The sequence below is a fragment of the Ammospiza nelsoni genome, chromosome 1 (assembly GCF_027579445.1).
Source record: "Ammospiza nelsoni isolate bAmmNel1 chromosome 1, bAmmNel1.pri, whole genome shotgun sequence".
In the NCBI taxonomy this organism is placed as follows: Eukaryota; Metazoa; Chordata; class Aves; order Passeriformes; family Passerellidae; genus Ammospiza; species Ammospiza nelsoni.
This window is the reverse complement of record NC_080633.1, coordinates 22,236,503-22,249,976: the sequence shown is the minus strand read 5'-3', so window position 1 is coordinate 22,249,976 and position 13,474 is coordinate 22,236,503. Positions and strand designations below refer to the sequence as shown.

At 36.3% G+C, this 13,474-nt stretch overlaps 1 protein-coding gene across 1 annotated transcript in view; it reads right to left on the bottom strand.

Moving 5' to 3' along the window:
• Positions 1–533: 533 nt before the first annotated feature.
• RUNDC3B (RUN domain containing 3B) overlaps positions 534–13,474 on the bottom strand; it is a 50,840-nt gene continuing 37,899 nt past the window's right edge. The window contains exons 9-11 of the mRNA XM_059483752.1: positions 4,398–4,544; positions 3,916–4,031; positions 534–2,910 (exon numbers count right to left, since the gene is read on the bottom strand). Coding sequence (XP_059339735.1) covers positions 2,765–2,910; positions 3,916–4,031; positions 4,398–4,544 — 409 coding nt within the window. The 3' untranslated portion in view covers positions 534–2,764. The remainder of the gene's footprint in view (positions 2,911–3,915; positions 4,032–4,397; positions 4,545–13,474) is intronic.

The following is a 13,474-nucleotide window of genomic DNA, read 5'->3' as shown; positions in this document are numbered from 1 at the left end:
ACTTGCCTGCAGGCACTCAAATTACTAAATCAGAGCTGCCTCTGTGTGATTTAAATAATTTTTTAACTACCCTCACTACCTCCCTCTTTTTATGCATTTTCAATGCAGTTGTTGAATTCTATTTTTTTTGTGTATTTTAATGAGGGGGGTGCTGATACAAAACTAACTCAGTAGTCAGATCATTAAGACACTGTCATTTGGGTGTGCTTTACCCAAGAAATGGAGTTCATGGTGAAAATTCCTCACACACTGAAAAATGCTCTACTTGTAAAGACATTAGGTGCCACATTGGGCAAGAGGTGCTGCCAGCGGAGATGCTTAACACTGTTCTTCCACTGTGACTTTTGAATGTAAATTCACAAAATAAAGCCTAAGAGAACATAGTAGCAGCAGATATTGGATGACACAATGATATAGAGCAAGAAAACCAGTCTCCCCCTTGTGCAAGAAAAGTATTTGCTATAAACTCAGTAATGCTGTAATTTACAGAATGGTTTTACTTTATCCTGTGTGATTAAAACAGAGACAACAAGTTGTAACTAGTGATGATACAAAATTTTTAATTTACATGCAACATTCATGGGACGTCAAGGCAACAAAACATACAGTTTGGCGGTTTAAAATTCTTTTTTAAAAAATGGTTAATGTTTAGAACTGAGAAAGATGCACATAACTGATTGCCCATGCACAAAATGACACCCAGAAACATGTGTCAGACTACATAAAAGACTTCAGCTAAACAACACATTTAGCTCTAAGAAAAGAGCCATCAGTGAACATGACTGAAGATCATGATTACTGCCCCCTCCAAAACACTGATGTGGCATGAGAAGTGTTTAACAGCAAACAAGACCAGTTAAATCACTGTACATTGATGCAGAATGTTAACATGTGGAATCTGGATTCCCTCATTTTATTTGTAGTAAAAATGCATCTCTAATTTACAAATTTATATTTAATAATGTTACTCGAGAAACAGGTACTTAATGTGATAACAGAAAAAAGTTCCATGAAGTGATGGACATTCTGAAGGTGTATGAAAGGATTTAATGGTCAGAGTTTATTACAGAGAAATTACCTGTGTGGGTACACAAGGGCTTGAAGGACCTGGTGGTTTTGTTAAACTGCTTTAAAATTCTGCATTAAAGTAGCATCAGTGGTTGTGTACCCTGCCATGGATGTAGTGTCCTCCAGCAGCATGGACTAGAGAGTTGAGGAGATGGATTCTTATCCTCTAGCTAAATCCAGCCGTGCCTTGAGTTCCAGAAATGCATACCCTCCTACTTAAAAAAACTAAATATTTCAGTTAAAGCAAGAATGAATCTTCTCTCTTTCAAGCCCACCCTATGATGCCCAGTTTAAAGTAGAAGTGCCAAGGTACCATCACAAGAGGCAAATCAACTAATCCTGTACAGAGTGTAGTGACATACTGTAAACACCTAGGAGTAAGCAATAATTAAAAATCTGTCTTGTATTGCAGCTACTCATGTAAACAATTTATGAAACTTCTTTGGCACAAAAAAGCATTTTCCCTAGCACTTATAAATACAACATACTTACATGCATTTCACTTTTGTTTAAAAAGTTACTAATCATACTGATAAGCATTACCTTGATTAGCAAAATTCATAAATTCATAGATAAAGGATCTATTGTATCTTACAAAGAATTAAGAATATAGTTTGCAATTCAAAAATTATTTTGCAAACTTTGAAACTGTAGGGTAATCTGGTAAGTTAGTTACATTTAAAAAAATGTCTCCTTTTTTTTTTTCTCCTATCAGTAATTTAAATCAATGGCAAATACTGTGAGAAAACTGACTTAAGAGAATTTCTGCTGCATTACCTAAGCAAGAAAAATACCTACTAGACTACTACAGGGATGAGAAAAGTCTTTTAACACACAAATACAGTCATTACATTGTTTCCCCTCTTTCACTCTCCTTGGGATCTTGCCAATAAACACAGAATCCAAACTTTGCAAGGCGCTTATCCCCATCATCCATAGCCCCCATCTTTTCAGCAAGAAACTTTTTGTATAAAGTTAGATTATCTGTAACCCAGGCCACTTAAAAGCATTTTTAGTGAGTTTGCTCACCATTTACAAATCTCTATGTATGCTTGATTTATATGATCAAGTTACATTTGTTATTCACATGCAATTTCAAGTGTTTGTGTTTCAGTGTGACTGGGACATCTCCTAAGTGCCATATTAACAAGAATGCAAAACCTAACACTGAGTCAACTTGAGAGAAGCTGTTGATAGGTTAAATATGCTGAGGTCCTACACAACATACACAGATGAAAAGCTGGATTTTTAGGTATTTTTTTCCTACAAAAACTGGTGTTCAGGATTCCCTGTCTCTTCTGCAAGAGTTGATAAATATTTAAAGCACTGCAGAGTACAGTGGCTAGAGCCAGTCCAGGCTAGTGCAAGGAGAAACAAAGCTGATGGCATTTAAGTATGGGTCTGATTTTCAACTGTTTCATTTTAAAAACCAGTCATAAACATCAGATTATACATTCTGTACCTGAACAAGAGATTGAAATAATTCCAGACTAAAACAGAATATCTGAAAAATCCTCTGGGGGAAAGAAGAAGCAAATGAAAACTGACCAAATTGGTGAATTATAAAGGTATCTGAGACAAGAAAAAATAAAACAGCTTATTTTTTAACTCGCAACTAGCAGTCTTCACTGCAAGTCATCTCATGGAACATAAATCAAATGCATACAACATAAAGCTCTTCCTTCTTGTGTGCATCTCAGGATGGTGTTAAGCCTGGACTTGTCATCTCTGTCGTAGGACTTGCAAGGTATTCACTTGATTTCAGGCTTGTGAGAGACTTGTAGCTTGCTACTGATGTAAGAGAGCCACAAAGACCAAGCAATGATGGAGTGTCTTCCTTTCCTGCGAAGAAAAATAAGAATTCAGCTAATAGTTTTTGCAGCACAAGATTAGTTCACCATAAAAAATGAGAGAACAGAAAAAGTTGTTTAATCTACACACTGTGAATTCCATGGTATGCTTCAGCACAGGCATGTTTCATAAATGTGACTGGGAAGACAACTTACACCACACCTTCCCTATCCAGGTGGTACAGAGATCTCTACCCATGCCTTACAGGCTGGGTTGAAATCAGTCTTGGATTAAATCAGATTTTAACACTGCTTACAATTAAAAAAAATAAATTATCCTTGATGTTTAAAAAAGAGACATTTTAGCAGTTATGTAACCCTAAGGTTTTGTATTGGCAAATCTATTTAAAGCTTAGAATTGATGAGATACAGAAAGGATTCTTTTTTTAACAATTTACATTCTATACCCAAAATACTACTGTTTCACAATTCTTCCAACATTTTCCTGCTTTTTCAGAATTGCCCACAAGATGGAGCAGCTAAGCTTTGATAAGCATCCAGGTTTGAAAGGGGTGTGTGCATATATCACATTTATATAGACAGTTCATATCACATTCCTCTCTCTATTTTAATGGAAACACTGTCAGGCTGCATCTCCAGATAAATGTTAAGATGTAAGAATGAAAGTGTAGTTGCAAATCCAATGAACTTAATCATTCTTTTAAAACCAAAAAAAGGAAACACAAGAAGTTGTTAGAGCAGAAAAATGTCAGCAGATCCCCCGTGTAGTGAAGCTGACTGATTCTGTGATGGAAAAGGAACAGATGTGCAAGACATTTGAAGCTTAGCTTTAAATACAGAGGAGTGGGGTGCGTATCTTCATAAATCCAAACTAATTTGAAGCAGAGTTCTTAGGGAAACTGAAACACTTGGCATAACAATGAAAAACATGTTTTTCAATGTGTATTTTCTTCACGCTGAAAATTTGTCTCACAGGTACTGAAGTCCAGAACTATGAAGAACAAAATTAAAGGAGGACATTAGACTGGCTCTGTACCTTCATTTAACAAGTTAATTCCATCTTGCTTCCCATCCTGTGAGTGACCTGGATCCAGAGAGGATTGAGAAAGACTGACTTCTGCTGAAAGTTGGTCCAGACTTTGAAAACTTTTCCTGCAAAGCAAGTAATATTTGATAGCAACACATTTAAAGATCTAACTAGGTATCTTCAACTCTCCTTAAAAAGTTTTCTAAAATAATCCTATGCAGTTAATCTTTCTTCTCTTAAACACTATTCTTATTTATTTCCAAAGCCAGTTCTTTCCCAAAGCAATGATTTATTTTTCTGCCTTTTTAAAAAAAACTAATCCAAAGGAAGAAAATTTTTATGGAAAGCAAGAGAAACTGATTTTAGTTATCAGTGATCTTTCACTGGTAACTATATCCAATAGGATATGTTCCAAAGTATGCTGAAGGAAATATGTAATTGTCAGTTTCCCTGTTCCTCTAAGGGGGAGTCAAAATAAATATGATACTTACTCATCCCATTGTTGATTGTGCTTTCTATAGAGTAGAGTGTCCAAGGCAACAGCATTGACATCCAGAGCTCCTGGGGAAGGCCACTGATTGGTGAGGTGAGTAGTTAATTCTTGTCTTGATCTCAAGTCATTATTCTTTAGCACAGTTCTGTGAATACAAAAAAAAAAAAAAAGAGTCTATTACATGCAATTCCTTAAGATAAAGGAAAGACAGGACATAGATGATCATAGAATCATCATGGTTGGAAGAGACTTCAAGATCATCCAGTCCAACCATCACCCAGCACTGCCCTGTAACCCCTAAACCACATCACCCAGTGCCAGACCCAGATGTCTCTTAAACACCTCCAGCAATGGTGACTCCACCATCTCCCTGAGCAACCTATTTCCACCTGACCACCTGAAGAGCAAAAAATATTTTCTAGTATCTAATGTGAATCTCCCCTCTTAAGTCTCATCTTAAAGCCATTTCTTTTGGTCCTGTCACTGCAGCCACAGCAGAAGAGACTGACCCCCACTCACTACAAATTCCTTTCCGGAGCTGTAGAGAGCAGTGAGGTCCCTGCTGAGCTTCCACCAGACCAAACACCTGCAGCTCCCCGAGATGTTCCTCACAGGATTTTGTTCTAGACCCTTCACAAACCTTGCTGCCCTTCTCTGGACACACAGCATTTCAATGTCCTTTTTGGAAGGAGGGGCCCAAAACTGAATGCAGTACTTGAGGTGCAGCTTCACCAGTGCTGAGTACAGAGCAATCAACACTATTCCTCATACAGGCCAAAATGCAATTGGCCATCTGGGCACACTGTTGGCTCATGTTCAGCCACCTACCAACCTGCACCCCAAGCCCCTTTCTGCCAAACAGCCCTCAAGCCTCTCCTCCCCCAGCCTGTAGCACTGCAGGGGCTTGTTGTCAGCTAAGGGCAGCACCTGGCACTCCACCTTCCTGAACCTCATGCAGCTGTCTTCAGCCCATTGATCAAGTCTGCCCATATCTCTCTGCAGAGCCTTCCCACCCTGCAGCAGATCAACACTCCCACCCAACTCAGTGTCATCTGCAAACTGACTGAGAATGATCAGATCACCAATAAAGATGTTAAACAGGACTGACCCCAAATCCGAGCCTAGGGGAACACCACTAGTGACCATCCAGATGTTCTATTTCAAGTGACCAACAGACTGCAATTTTCACAAAGCATCTTAAACTGCTCGCTTTTCCTAAGGGAAGCAACTTAGAAACATATTGAGACATATTTTTGAACAAAAAAAAAAAAAAGTTGACATTTGAATCCTTCTACAAAAGCAATAAAGAAAGGCAACTGCATTTAGAAGGTTCTTTCTGCCAGCATAATGGTAATTAACAGGCCAGCTCTTTTGCAAGCCCACTTTGGAAATGTGATATGCTTCCCACAACACCAATTTTTTTTTGCAGTTTGAACACCCTTGCATCCCCCCTTCAATACTTTTCCAGAATGAACTAAAAAATAGACATGTCAAGTCCACTATATTTTGCTTTCATGCAAAATATAGCACTTAGTTACTCTGTTTTCTATCACCTTACAATTTCTAGTAACTATGACTATAACTGATATATATATATATATAAAAACTGTAAACTGAATATCTTAAATGCTCAAATTAGTTTTGCCTCATATTCCCAATGAAGTAAAATAGTTTTCTAAAATTCTAGAAATGAAGAAGCTAATATGCCAGTATTGGAAATCACCTGCCAAAAGTCATACTGAAATAAGGAAAGTACCTAGTTTTTCAGGCTCCAAGACAAGATCATATGCCCTTATACTGCTGTAGAATAATTAGAACTAAAAGCAAGAGCATTTTGTAATTGGATTTTGTAAGTCCTCCAATCCACAAAATACTAGACAATAGTAAAATGTTGCTCTACAAGGAGTTTGACTATCTCTGGCCTGAAGCAAAAAGCTAATTTACTCATCTCCATACCAAATGTACTCAGAAGTTCAAAGCCAAATGCCATGTTGCTATCCAAAATGCCAACTGCACAGCAAATTAAATAACTATTCATGGCACACATACATTTACTTGAATTTTCCAATAACATTGTCAACAGGTCTTTTTTTACAAAAAAGTTTTTGTTCTGGTGATATTTGAACTGTTTAGACAGGAACTTCTGTAAGGGCAAATAACAGAGCCCAAAGAGCCAAAATTTCCCACAAAACAAAGACAGTAGTAAGCTCAGTAAGGAACTTTTAGGAGCTGAGTTTCACAGAGCAGACAGATTCTGAGTTTTGTTGCACAAAAAGAGGATGAAGCACAACTGTGATTAAAACTAGTTTCAAGAAACTTCTCTCAAGATGACTAATGAATCCCTCAGTATTCATACAGGTAAAGAATCAACCTTTCTACCCAGGGATCCACACCCTCACCCTCCTAAGAGGTTTTCAGGAATAACCACTTTGCTGACCCAAAGCTCTCAATAATTTCAAGTATCTTGCATGGTATTCACTTCCCCATGTAAAAACCCCAATCCCCTGGGAACACTGAGCATTACACAGAGCTTGTTGATTTGAGGAAACTGAAACACAGAGATAGCAAGTTTTTCTGAGGTTTGCCAGGTACATTAAATCACCTCCTTATTCAGAAAGACATCCTGAATATTTTCACAGGAGTTTCAAAACAGGACACAGTTTATAGAAGCAACTATGCCCACAGGGTCTAAATACAAATTCACACATGTAACATGGATATGCAAATTTCCATTTGGACAACCCCTGTAAGCTATCACAGACACATTATCACAGACACACAAATACAGACAAGTCCCTTATAATAGTGGAATTTTTGCATTTGACATAAGTTTCTATATTGAATATATCTAATATTTCTATATTCTATATTCTACAAATTTTTACATCCTACTGTGTGAACAAAGAAATTCTGATGCAAGGAGTCACCAAAATTTCCCAGGAATTTTAACATAACATTTAAAGATAGTTTCAGTTAATCATTTCTTAAACCACTCTACCATGCTCAGGAAGAAAACCAGGCATAAAGTTGAATAAACTTGAGGAGAACTAAATATTCTCCTCTTAAATACTTGAGAACTAAATATTGTCCTCTTAAAGCTTTTATTTTGAATCTTTAAAAATATGTAAAAATAGATTTGAAATTATAAAATCAGTCCAAGCGTAGTATCAAATATATCTAAAATAGTAGCATAGGCAATAAAATTTAAACAAAATATTCACACCAGATGCTATTAGTTACTATCTATTTTACCAGCTTTGTAGATTATTTAGCTCTTAGCTCTTTTGCAGACATGTTTCATAAGTTTCCACTGCAGCAGAGAGCCATTTTAGAGGCATTGCCTGCAGACAGCAACTCTCTTGATATGCAAAAACTGGCACTGCTTTTGTTTAACCAAACTTATTTGTAGAGTGAAAGTATTAAAGAGCACAGAAATACAGAACCATTTAGGTTGGAAAAGACCACTGAGTCCAACCATAAGCCCACCACTGCCAAGTCCACCACTAAACCATGTCCCTAAGTGCCATGTGGACACAGCATACAGAATCCTCACACTCCTAATCACCATGAGGAAAAATGATCCTGCTACAAAAGTATTCAGAAACAGGAAAAGAAGTGGATACAAAAGCATTTGCTACAGAAAAAGTTAAAAAGGAAGAAAATATGATCAAGTTTTAATGAAAAAAGCAAATACAAATTTCAAAACTCAATGTGAAAAGAAGCTGTGCAAGGCTATCTAGCGCTGTCCTGCTCTTGTTCAGACAAGAAAAACACTTTCTAGAGGTTAAGAGCTCTCCAAGGACAACAACTTATTTTATCCAAGGCATATTGAATTTCTGCAGTAGCGCTCTTGTTCCCCAGAATGCAAACACTGTAACCAGGCTGGCCAGTTCTGTGCAGAGGTGCTGCAGGGTTTCAGGCAGGACTTTTCCTTGCACCAGGACTGGAAGGAGTATGCAGTTCTATTTTTAATAAAATATGGTTCTATTGGTTTTGTAGCTGTGAGGATTTAAGGATGATGCAAGATAAGGTTTGTAGACAGTATGTTAAGCCATTTAATATAGGAGTAAAAGCAAGGACACTCCAAAATGAAAAGAGGGTAAGTAAGAGAGATAATAGGATTTACTAAAGGAGGAAGTTAAAAAACAAGGAAATACAATTAAACCTGAGAGAAAACAAGCATATACACCAAGCTGTTAACTCCTTTTCTTCAGTCTGGAAAAGAAGATAAAAACAGTGGCTAAAAGCAGTAATCTCAGGAACGCAGTTGGTACATGGAGAATACAGTGGATAAGAGATTGTGTGGCCGTGTTTTGGATGAAAGACAGGCAGTGTGTGAGATATGGCTGAACAGGGTGTCCTGGACTGACACAGTGGGACTGCAGAGTGCAGAGGTTTTGTGCAGTGCAGGAGGATTATGTAAGAAGTTATTATGAGAGCAGGGGGGTTAAATCCATTTATGGTACGTTCTCTAATCTAGCCACGAAAAAATTTTTGATTGCCTGAGAGCCTGTGAGCTTCCCCTCTCTCATCCAACTAAGTGTTATCCTCTGTGATTACAATTATTTCCATCTCTTTACAATCACGTTGGCAAAAAAGTAGCAGTAGCTGTTCCATAATCTGCAGAAAGTTAACAGATGTACCCTTAGCAATCCTTACCCCGAACAACACTTGTGTAAGATAACTTCGTATAGGGTTTCAAGTTCTGTAAACATTATAAAATAAAGAAATAGTGAAGAGATAGGCAGAGAAAGAACATTCAACAACAATCAAAACATCAGTCTATTACCAACATTAATCTCAAACACAATCCAAAAAGCAGCACTGTATCAGCTACTAGGAAGAAAATTAACTATCCCAGCTGAAATCAGGGCATTTCTTTTAAAATGACCAAATACCCTTTGTACTACTTCACAGCATAGATTTTTCCATAATGCATATAAATAAATAAACAAATAAATAAATAAATAAATAAATAAATACACACACACACACACACACACATAGATATATATATATATATGGGAAGTATAATATACAAAGTCTCCCATGTTGTCCCAGGATAACATTTAGGCCACTTGAATTGTGGTGGGATTTTTTTATATCTGAAAAAAAGAAAAAACTCCACACAAATTGAAAATACTATTGCAAGTAATAATTTCCTTGGCAAAACAACCAGAAAAAGAGATGAGACCATCTTAGTACTAAAGTACATTATTAAAAACTAACCAATATTTGCCTTACATTTGCATTTTTTTTCTTGATACCAAGAACTACTATTAAAATTAGGCTCCTGTTCAAAAACAAAAAAAACCTGTTCAGTGAAAACATCCTGCTAAAGAATTCATGCCTATTACAAAAGAGAAGAATTCCTGCCTATTACTGATGAGACTAATCAATACTAACATACTCCCAGGGTGGAAATAAGTGTCTGCAGATACATATGCTCCCTCCATGCCTGTAAATTTACTTACATTTATTCAAGAGTAACAGAAGCAGCCAAAGCATTAATCAGGTTTACACAGCTATTCCCAGAAATATCTCTGCATGCTCCTGACTTTCATTGTGTATTTAAGAAGTTAGGAAATGTAAGATTGGTGAAGTCTTCCAATAAAAATCCTTCTCCTCTACTGTTCACTGTCAGGTACTCTCCAGAATATTTACTTGCAGATTTCCTCAACTTTTATTATTTCGAGACGTTTATTTAATGATCTAACATTTTGAGAGTATTAAGCGCATGCAGGATATATTTTTGTACAGTACATACACACACAAAAAAAATGCAATTGACAAATTACTGCCCATTTCCATCCATGCTGCCTTTAAGTTCTGGCACAATCATGTTAGGGGCCACTGTGTAAATGAAGCATCAAAAATAGTTGGTTTTTTTTACTAGGCTTTTCTTTTTGTTGTTCTGTTTGTTTGTGTTTATGTTTTTAAAATTTAATTCTTAAGATAAACCCAGAAACACTTCTGTTTGCACTAGCATTGCTTTTGGCAGCTCAGCTGCCTCTCAAGAGATTAAGAAATTACTGCTTTGAATTAACACATCTGAGACTTCTGCATCTTGAAAGTGTGACCTGACTTAACAGTGAGACAGAGGGACTTAAGACAACCTGTATGTTGGGTTCCTGCATGCACAACAGAAATTATATAAGTGATTATAGCTGGTCACTTACTACTATACTCTAACTATATTACCTATGGGAACTTAAAAATAAATAAGTAAATAAAATTCAATCCAAGCTTAGTCCAAGCTAATATAGAAAAGCCTTTCCATAACCACATAGAATTTCTGGTGTCATTTCAGCTATACCAGATTTTCAATTTCCCTTGCATCAAATACAGACTCATTGGAAGCCTTTTCCTCAAGTTCCATTTACATGAGTTTTTTTTTGTTCAACAAAACAAAAGTCAGTTCTGTTTCCAATTATACCTATGAAAAACCAGTAATTTCTTACCTGCAAGTTTAATTTCTCCAAATCCAGAAAATGCCAGTCCAGTTGGCAATTTGCCCTCCTACCAGCAGATGAAGACAGGAAATAAACCAAACAGACTAATTCCCTAAGAAAGGGAATTACATCAGATGGGTGTTCCAGTTCAAGAACTACCTGAGTAGTGAAAAGTAAAAGTGAAAATAAAAGCTTAAAAAAAATAAAAACATTTGCATAAGAACAAGCTTTAAAAACCTTTATTTAGGACAGGGAATATGGAATGCAAACTCAAATTGATAGCATACATGAATATAACTAAAATCTGTAAAAGCAACTCCAAAATAAAAAGGGAACTCCCAAGCTGTCAGTACTCTAGCAGTGAGCTGTCTGGACTGGTATGTCATTGGACTTTGAGAAATTAGATCAGCAGGTATGAAAACAAGTTTACTTACCAGTAGATTTTGATGCTGCAATACAGCATCTGTCTCAGATTTGTGCCCTGTACATTGACACACTATTCCCCAAACCAGATGCCAGACCAGTTAGATGCCAGCAGACTTCCTAAAGGCAGTTGCTGCAGTGAAAAAAGGCAGGAATGTCCTACTGCAACATATTTTCTTATTCTGACTGACCAACAGATCTTCATGTGTCACAGCCATGGCACTATTTGGGCCACAGAACAGATGCCCTTGAAGCTTCTTCAGCATTTTTTTAATCCTCTTTGATTGTCTCTTAGAGAGATCTTGAACTATATCCTAACAAAATTAGTTATCAATTTTATACAGGCTTCGATTTTCTTGACCTTTGGATAACTTGAGTGAGTTTATACTGTCAGAAATACCAGCAGCTGGAACTCCTGAGTTCTAGGCTAACTGCAGTGGAGCCTTTGCTTCTGAACATCCAGAATGGACCAAAACATACCATAATAGGTTAACTTTGCATATGCTCACTAAAAGGGCACTGCAGCATGTGACTGACACTCTTCATGTCCATGGACAAATAACCAGGCCTGATTCTCTGCAGGAGGATAGCAGGCACAACACAAGCAGATTTCCCAGACAGTAGGTCTTGACAGAAAACAAGAATGATGAACTTGATCAGCAACCAAACTACTGAAAAAGTAAGGAGAAGATTTCAGTTCTTCAACCGTCACCTCATCTCTGCTGGGAAATGAAGGACTCGTAGCAAACAAGCTTTTATGACAGATTGTCTGATTTGCCTTCTGTAAATATCATCTCAAGCCCAGTTTGTCATTTAAGGATTCTTTTCCTCTTATGTCAGTGATGTAAATACAACATATCTGTTTATAGCTGAAATTCTTTTAAAAAAACATTTCTACAAGGGTGTGGGAAAAAAATAAATCAAGAACTTTCTTCTTAACAGATCAGGAAAACTGGTATTCTCAAAAAGTTTTTTATCATTTTAACTTGATTCCTTTGAATTAAGTAAAAACAGGATAAACAACTGCAAAATGGTTAAGTAACTTCAGGTGGACTGAATGACCACTTTTTCTTTAAAATTCTACTAGCATTTTAAGACAGCAAGAGTTTCATGAGAGATATCCAACAAGGTAATTGGAAGATTAATCTTCTACACACATAGACAAGCATTTGCCAAAACTAGCATATATAATCTCTTTCAAAATGCAGAGGTTTTAATTACAAACAAAAAAATTAAATTATTAGCAGCAAGCCTTGAGTAATATAAGTCCTTCTTGGCAGTTGAATGTGAATTAATAAAGCTGCCAAACTATGCAAACAGTAAGGCAGAGCTTCCAAATCTTAGAATTTGCAGAATAAAAAAAGAGGAGGGCAAAAGTCTGATTCAGAGGCAAAGAAATGAAAAAAAAACCCAAGCAAAAATCCACAATCAGATATTAACACTAGAAACAGAATCTCTGCCAACATAATTTGAGTTATATTTGGAAATCAACAAAATGAAAAATTACAGTGTTAAGTGGTTGCATAAGAACACCTCAATGGCCAAGAGTAACAGCACCTGTCTGTATCTCAACCACTTGCTAGCCAAAAGAGGACAGCAGCTAATACAAGCTTCTTGCTCAGGAATCAGGGAGCACACTGATTGTATTTTCTAGGTTATAACTTCAGGCATTTCCCTGCATCTATTTAAAGCCTTTCTGGAAATCATTTAGACTGTGCTTTATTTTAACAAAATATTGAAGAAACACAAGACACAAAGTTAAAACTCGAAAAACAAGTTGTAACCTAAATTTACAAATACCATTCATAATTTTAAAAACCTCCAACATTTTTGCATTCATGTGTATGCACACTGATCTGTAACTCATCTTTCTTTTGAACAAACTATTTGTATTTCAGAGAAACTTATAGTTTTGTTTTGAAAGTATAAAAGGAATTTGCACTCTTTTCCTACTGGATGAAACTTAATTCCTGCTCTGATTTATTTAAACCAATAAATCTAATAAGATAAATCTGAAGCTAGGATAATTTAAACATCAATTTCTTTTGTCTGACAAATTGCAGAGATACTCGTTCAGCATATCAATGATAAAATAACGTCTGCAAATACAGAACTAGCATTAAAAATATTAGAAAATATTAAATTATGCTCAACTTTTCTCATTTATGTACACGCAATATGAAATATTTGCTTTTCCCAT